Source organism: Andrographis paniculata, unplaced genomic scaffold, assembly GCF_009805555.1.
Source record: "Andrographis paniculata isolate CXL003 unplaced genomic scaffold, ASM980555v1 Contig60END, whole genome shotgun sequence".
Lineage (NCBI taxonomy): Eukaryota > Viridiplantae > Streptophyta > Magnoliopsida > Lamiales > Acanthaceae > Andrographis > Andrographis paniculata.
Window position 1 is genome coordinate 7,265,554 of NW_026137596.1, and position 8,426 is coordinate 7,273,979.

The 8,426-nt window shown below is 40.0% G+C and overlaps 1 protein-coding gene and 1 long non-coding RNA gene across 2 annotated transcripts; both read right to left on the minus strand.

The window, feature by feature from the left end:
* Nucleotides 1–2,799: 2,799 nt before the first annotated feature.
* LOC127259840 (uncharacterized) lies at nt 2,800–4,221 on the minus strand. The gene has a single exon (XM_051287455.1). It carries the CDS (start codon nt 4,219–4,221, stop codon nt 2,800–2,802), a length of 1,422 nt encoding a protein of 473 aa, XP_051143412.1.
* Nucleotides 4,222–7,378: 3,157 nt separating this feature from the next.
* LOC127259765 (uncharacterized) lies at nt 7,379–8,128 on the minus strand. Its single transcript, XR_007840571.1, has 3 exons — nt 7,756–8,128; nt 7,652–7,707; nt 7,379–7,603 (listed from the first exon to the last, which is right to left on the minus strand). It is a non-coding gene; the product is annotated as an uncharacterized LOC127259765 (long non-coding RNA).
* Nucleotides 8,129–8,426: the final 298 nt, after the last annotated feature.

The window sequence follows — 8,426 nt, forward strand, 5'->3', positions numbered from 1 at the left end:
GTCAAGTCCTCGTTCGAGCCGACACCATTCTTCGAGCAATTTCGCGAGAGAGGTAACTTCTATCTCTTTTTTTTTTCTTTTTTTTTTTTTTGACATGATCCGTTTTTTTTATCCCCTTTTTCAGTTGGAGCAAAGAATCTCGAGTATGGATGAAAAGATGGCGAGCCGAGATTCCATTGTTGAGGTGATTGGAGAAAGCAGAGGTGTTTGCAATGAGCAAGTAAAGGATGCTCCAACCAAGCCCATAATTGTTCATTCCGTTGTGCCAGCGGTTTCAGAATTCTGTGGCGCGAATTTTGTGAAAGGGATCCAACGCGAATATATAGGAAAAGTATGGTCAGATCTTCGGGGTAAGCTTTTGAGGACACCAGTTCGTTTGCTTTCCTCGATTAAGGAAGAGGTTGATGTAGTGCTCCAATCAATGAAAAGCTTTCAGTATTCTGACATTTCTCATATTGAGGACCGAGTCAATGCCCTTTTTGATGACGCTGCATCTTTTGATGACGCATGTTCTGACTCGATCGACGCCGTATCCTTGGCGGCTCGTAACCAACAGATTTCCGAGATCAAAGATTGATTGTCGCACCTTGAGACGAGGCATGTTGAGGAGTGCGAAGCTATCAAGGAGTTAGAGGGGTGTGTGGAGAATATTGACGTGAAGCTTCGCTCTTTACAAGAGCAAAAAAGAGAGAATATTTCCCTTATTAAGCGACGTCAAGGAGTTAATGAGAATATCACCATTCAAATTGCTGAAGTCAAGGATGAACTCGCCGCTGTAGAGAATGTCCCCGCGCAAGACGAAGAATACTTAAAAAGCTTAGAAGAGTTGTATAATCTTAATGTTTAAGATCAATTTGTACTCTTCATTTTGATTGCCAATCAATAAATTTAAATTCTCTCTTCTTTTTTTTATATATATTTTTTTCGAGCACTTTTTTTTACCCAAATCCTTTATCACTTATTTATTTATTTATTTATTTATTTGACTTAACTTGAAGGTATATCTCAAGCTGCCTACGTACCCGGTAAAGGGATCAAGTCATAACGTAGTTCAAAGCAACTTGAATTTGCTTTTATTGTTATTTTGCAGTTTATCCTCATGCTAAGGAGTCTTGATTTGATTTGAAGGTCTCACGCATAATATCTTTTGAGGAACCTCCCGTTGATTGGCCCTATCCGGAGTCCGTCTTGAGATGTCAACTTGTATGCACCATTTGTGTAAACCTGAGTGACGACGTAAGGTCCATCCCACTTGGATAAAAATTTATTTCCCGAACGAAAGTTGATCACAATGGGCCTTCTCACAGCAAGAACCAAGTCCCCGATTTGAAAGTATCGTGATTTGACTTTTTTATTGTAAGCTCGAGACAATCGTGCTTGATAACACTCCAGTCTTTGTTGAGCTTGTAGTCTTTTCTCGTCGAGAGCCTCTAGCTCTTCGAGTCTTAATCTGACATTTTCTTCAGTCGTCAATTCTTCCTGGAGAGCAATCCTTAGTGAAGGAATTTGTCTTTCCAATGGGAGGACAGCTTCGACCCCATATACAAGTGAGAATGGTGTCGCTTGTGTTGGAGTGCGGAATGTAGTACGATAGGCCCACAAAGCTTCACCAATGCGGTCATGCCAATCTCTTTTTGATTTGGAGACAACCTTTTTCAGCAAGTTACAAAGTGTTCTATTGAATGCCTCTGCGAGTCCATTTGCCGGTGCATAATACATCGAGGACTTCTTTTGTTGAAAGCCAAACTTTTCACAAAGCTTGTCGATGTGAGTATTGGCAAAAGATCTTCCATTATCAGTGATGATACACCAAGGAACCCCATAACGGTAAATGATGTTGACTCGTATGAAGTCAGCTACCGTCTCCTTTTTGACTTCTTTCAAAGGAACTGCTTTTGCCCATTTGGAGAAGTAGTATGTTGCGGCCAAGATATAGAGATGTCCAGCGGACGACTTTGTGAGTGGTCCTACAACGTCCATGCCCCAGGTATCGAATGGCCACGAAGCAATAGTTGGGTGCAATGGTTCCGGTGGTTGATTGATAAAGTTAGCATGAAATTGACACGGTTGGCAGCTCCGTGCGAACTCTATACAGTCTTTAACCATGGTTGGCCAATAATACCCCATCCTCTTTATTCGGAAGTGTAACTTTGGGCCAGCTTGATGAGCTCCACAGATTCCGGCATGAGTTTCCTCCATAGCTTGTTTGGCTTGATGATTGCCGAGGCATCGAAGGAACATGTTGTCGAACGACCGACGATAGAGTATGCCGTTGAAGTAGGCGTAGCGTGCAGCTCTTCTTCGGATATCTGCTCGTCTGCGCGGGTCACTCGGGAGCTTGTCATATTTTAAGAAATCTAATATTGGTTGCCGCCAATCTTCTTCTTCTTCTTCAATTTCAAACACCTCGATGAGGTGATTTACTTCTTTTTCAACACATTCTTCTTCTTCATACTTGCAGGAATCCACCCAAACTTTGTGTATCGAAATATACACCTGTTGATCCGGGATGGATAGAGTCGATGCCAATTTAGCCAGAGCGTCAGCTTGCCCATTCTCTTTCCTTGGGACATATTCAATAGAGACATCCCCGAGCAACTCAATGAGTGCCTTAGCATACTTTAAGTAAGGCATTAGTTCTGGTTTCTTCACTTCAAACTCTCCAGTGATTTGATTTACAACCAGCCTGGAATCCCCGTATACTTGAAGTTGGCGTTGCTTCTGTAGAGAAATATTTGGCGTCCGCAAAGTGTGACTCGGCTTCTGCATATGGCTTTGTGTCTCCGAGAACTTTCTTTGTCACTCCATTTTGAGTGTATTTGAAGCTTGGTGCCACGTTGATGGAACTACACCATTCTCATGTATCCATGGTCTTCCCAAAAGAACGTTGAAAGATGTCTTTGCGTCTATCACGTAGAACAAAGGGTTAGTTTCCATTTCATCGATTAAAAGTCTCAATCTTATGGTGCCAAGTGCTCTCTGCCCCTCTTGATTGTATCCATGTATTGTCATACGACTCTCGAACAACTGATCTACTGGTATTCCCAATTTTTGCAATGTGTATAGAGGAAGGACATTGACTGCAGCTCCTCCGTCTAAGAATATCCGATTAATCCTTTGTTCATGGATATAACCCACGACCAGTAATGGACGATTATGGGGTTTGGATCCTAACACCAAATCTTCATCGGTGAAAGTTATCGTGGCACATTCTTCACTCGATTTGTCTCTGATCGCCTTGCCACCTTTCTCGGTAATGAGACAATATGATTCTTTGTCTTTTATGTCAACTTCGAGAGACCCGAACATGATTGAAGTGACATTAACAGAAACAGAATCGTCTTCAAGGGTGATCTTTTCTTCATGAGCCAACTCCATGACTTTGTCTTTAAAGATGAAACAGTTATGGATGGGATGTCCTACGACACGATGGTATTTGCAATATCTTAGGTCATCAACCTTTCCAGCTTCCTCCGGTCTTTTTGAATTCGGAAGTTCAATAAGGTTTTCTCTGAGTAGATCGTCAAAGATTCCCGAGACGTCAGAATCCAGGAAAGGATAAGTTTTGGATTGCAACTCTTTAAGAGTTGGCCTTGGCGGTCTTTCTGTCTGAGTTGATTGTCTTTTCCTTGCAACTTCCTTTTCTTTACTTTGGATCTTCATAGGTGCTTTGGTCGTCGCTTTTATGGCCAAGGCTTCTTTTCCAAAAGACTTGATAGGGGCGTTGTTCCCCTTCTTTGTGGCATTATATCTTTCGTATCTTTTTGCTTTTGAAGATTCTTGAACTGGTGGTCCGTGCATCCCGCTTGAAGCCATACTTAACTCCATGTCATGAGCGCGGGTAGCAAGTTCTTCGAAAGTGTGGGGTCGGATCCCTTGCAGGATGTATTTCAACCCCCAGTGCATTCCTTGGACGCACATCTCTATACCGGAGGCCTCAGACAACCGGTCTTTGCAGTTCAAGCTGAAACTCCTCCAGCGGTTGATGTAGTCGATTGCTGGTTCATATTTCCATTGACGAGTATTGGTGAGTTCTGTCATACTGACGGTCCTTTTTGTGCTGTAGAACCGGTTCAAGAACTCGTACTCCAACTGCTCCCAACTGTCGATGGAACCAGCCTCCAGGTCGATATACCAGTCGAAGGCGTTGCCTTTTAATGACCGTACGAACTGCTTTACCAAGAGATCGCCGTATGTCCCAGCGTTGTTGCATGTTTCCATGAAGTGTGCCACATGCTGCTTTGGGTTGCCTTTGCCATCAAATTATTGAAACTTTGGTGGTTGATATCCCAACGGCATCTTGAGGGCGTCGATCCTTGAAGTGTAAGGCTTGACATACATATTTGTTGGCCTTGAACTTCCTTCAAACTCCCTTTTGAGAGCTCCTTTGATATACTCGTCAAGTTGGGATAGATGGATGAAAGAGTCAGATGATGCTTGAAACGGCATTGGTCCCGCCATTTTTTCTTTACCGTGGCGTTGATCCATTGATGTTTCTGCTTCATTTTGGGCCACCGAAGCATTCTGGTTGGTTGGTTCCGGCTTGTCCAATTTTGCAAGCAGTTTTGCGATGACATTGTCTTGTTGCTGCATGTGTTGAGACATCCCTTCAACAACTTTGGCCAGTGCAACAAGTTGGTCTTCTATGTTTGAAGCGTTTGTGGTCATCACCAGGGCATAACTCGATGCAGTCGAACGAGTTGCAACTTCTTGAGGGGTGCCCGGTGCGGAGGTACTCTTGAAGCTTTCATCCTCCTCATAGAGTGAGTTTTGCTCTGTGATTTTCGGATGTGCATCCTCGGAAAATGACAGTACTCTTTTAGCCATACTTCGTGTCATCACTCCAGCATTCATTGAAAGACTTGAGGTTCTTGATGTAGTAGCAGCGACTCCTTTGGCGGTGGCGGCTAGAGCAGCAGCTTTCAACACAACATTGGAAGTCTTGATTTTGTAGGAAGCCATTGATCGTTTGAGAATTCGACGGAAAGAGAGATGAAAGGTAGAGTCGTCCCACTGGGCGTACCAAAAATCTGTAGACAAAAAAAATTGTGTTATATTTTTATAAACACAAGATCGTATAAATTACATTTAATTTAAATATATGTGGGTCCTATTCTCTATTCGGATCCTTTGATTCTCTCTCCGGGTCGATCCATTTTTCCAATTTGGATTTGGGTGGCTTCTTTGATCCGAAGGGATTTTGGTCTTCGGTTTGACTTCGTCGGTTTTTAGGAAACTTTAGTATCCGTGTTGGTGATTTTGATCGTCGACTTTGGATTGATGCCTCCTTTGGATGATCCGACGGAATTTGATCTTTGAGGGAGGGATTTGGTGCTCCATAACGCTTTTGGCGGCGTGTCTCTTTGACTTTTGGATCGAAGAGGGCCTTGTTTGCGCCTTTTATGAAGAACGCGACGAACATCTTCAAGCTTTGGGAGCGACTTTGGAGGCTCTTCCTTGGCTTTGATGGATTCCTCGATGGCTTTGAGAGATTTGATCCTTCCTCCGGCTCGGACATACGACGAAGAACGTTAACTTCATCGATTCGTCAACCAATATTGGATCATTTGTCCAAATCGGTGACTTTTCAATGAAGAACGCTTCAAAGGACACGAAGAACAATGAAGAACATTGCAGAGAGTCTAGAGAGACTTACCCTTGCGCGAGTCTTCAAATGAACTTCGGTGTGTAAATGAATTGGCCAAGGCTCCTATTTATAGGGGAGGGTGGCCTTGGCTTCATTTTCGGATAGTGCCACGTGGATGGAAAGATTTTATAATCTTTCCTTTTCCATCGGATGCCGTTTTCCATTTTTTGACGGATTTGATTATGCACCTTCTTTTTTCGCCAAAATCTTTATATCATTGCCTTTTTTGGAAGATATTAATTTATATACTTCCTTTATTGACAAAATCTTTATATCATTGTCTTGTTTGGAAGATATTAATTTATATACTTCCTTTATTGACAAGATTAATTTATTTTGCTGCCAAATTTATTATGGCTCTATTTATGCACGTATTATTTGTACGATATCCTCCATTTTAAGCAGATTTTGCATTAATGGTTGACATTTATTGTACAAAAATTAACATATGTGCATAATTAAATACCATATATTTATTTTATTGGAATTTTATTTTTTTCCAAAATACATGATATTTAATTGATTTTAGACATATATTTTTAGTGTCTACAGTTAGCTGATTCAATTAGCTTGTTTAGCTGAATATATTAGCTGTTTTTGCTAAAGTATTTGGTAAAATAGCAGTTTTGTATTAGTTGTTTATATGTAAAATTTCAACTAAGGATATTTTATATTTTCTAAAAATATTTAGTTAAGCTTTCGGTGGGTAGGCTTTTTTACAATATTTGTTTTTATTATTTTTTTAATATTTTGTAAAAAAGTAATGTAATTTATTGAAAAATATATTTTTTCATTAAATATAGTATAAACGAAAAAATAAAAATTATTAGCATATGTATTTTTATTATAATACTTTTTAATTAATATTTATTTTTGTTAAACTTATAATTTTAAATAAATATATTTATTTTTAATAAAAATTTATGTGATAAAATATATATATATGAATTAATAATATTAATACTTTTTTCTATCTATATTTTAAAAAATTTACAAATTTTTATAAAAGTGCATTCATATGTTATTAGAAGAAAATATTCAAATATTTAATAAATAGTGTAATAAAAAATATATTAATATATATGAAAAAATTAATTAATTTTAAAGGAAAATATGGAATAAAAAAAATTTAATAAAAAAGGTAATCTAAAATATTGAGATATATACCGTGTTTCCAAAAACTATTTTTCAAACATAGTACGATTCATGGTTTTTATTTCATATACATATTTATCAATGTATTTTTAATCATTTATTTAAATTAACATATAATAATATCTTATATATTTGTTGATGTAATTTTTTCAACAAAAATAAAGTAAAATTCAAAGATATAGAAAATATCCTTAAACTTGATTAATTAGTGCCTGAGATTAGGAATCTCTAAACACTGTATGGTACAGAAAATAAACTGGAAAATAAAAGACTAAAATTTAAAGTGGTGATCCCCAAATCTGACTTTGCTTTGTTGAAGTTGATTGAAGATGCCTTGCCAAATGATTATCCAAGCCTTTAAATATTCTCTGGGAAACCGTACCGAAAACCGTCACCCGAACGGTTACAACGTCTCCTTCCCAACCGTCTTCCAACCCTTCTCCTGCTGACACGCGTCCTCAGCAGACCAAAATTATCCCTATATTTCACTCTTTGAGCCGACCACAGACCTTCCGCCCTTTAGGCCCGACTGCCAATCTACAATAGTATGGGTCCGACTGCCAACCCTCCCGACTTGCAAACCATCTGACTTGTTGGTTCTGCCGCAGAATTCCGACCTGAGAACTTCCCGACCTGAGGACCTCCCGACTTGCGGACTTCCCGTCCTGAAGGCCACCCGACCTGCAGACTTCCCGTCCCGAGGGCCTCCCGACCTGCGGACTTCCCGTCCTGATGACTTTCCGTCTTGATGACCTCCCGACCTGAAAACCTTCCGACTTGAGGTCTTTCCGTCTTGAGGACCTCCCGACCTGAAAACCTTCCGACTTGAGGTCTTTCCGACTTGAGGACCTCCCGACCTGAAAACCTTCCGACTTGAGGTCTTTCCGTCTTGAGGACCTCCCGACCTGAAAACCTTCCGATTTGAGGTCTTTCCATCTTGAGGACCTTCCGACCTGAAAACCTTCCGACTTGAGGTCTTTCCGTCTTGAGGACCTACCGACCTGAGGTCCTTCCGTCATGATGACTTTCCGTCTTGAGGACCTCCCGACCTGAAGACCTTCCGACCTGAGGTCTTTCCGTCTTGAGGACCTCCCGACCTGAAGACCTTCCGACCTGAGGTCTTTCCGTCTTGAGGACCTACCGACCTGAAGACCTTCCGACCTGAAGTCTTTCCGTCTTGAGGACCTACCGACCTGAGATCCTTCCGTCCTGAGGACTTTCCTTAGAAATAAACCTATTTTCCTTGATTTCCTCATGGTGTCCTTCAGTCAGTTCAATCAACTCTATTGCCAGGCCCATTCTTCTTTTTACCTTGGGCTTTTAACCTAATTCTAAATTTCGTACATAACAATATTATTAGTAATGATAAAATAGCCCCTCTTAATGGAATGATCAACAAAGGGTTAAGATTTTTCTATTACTTTATACACTTTAAAAACTATCAAAACATTGAAAAAAACACTTTACCCATGTTATTTATGAAATCACAAATGATAAAATATTACAAGAACAACGATTCAAAAAACCCAGTCACGTATATTACCTAATATTTGATTTTCGAACAGTTATAAGTATACCACCTCGTTGTTCAATAACGTAATTCTACAAATGAATATAGACGAAA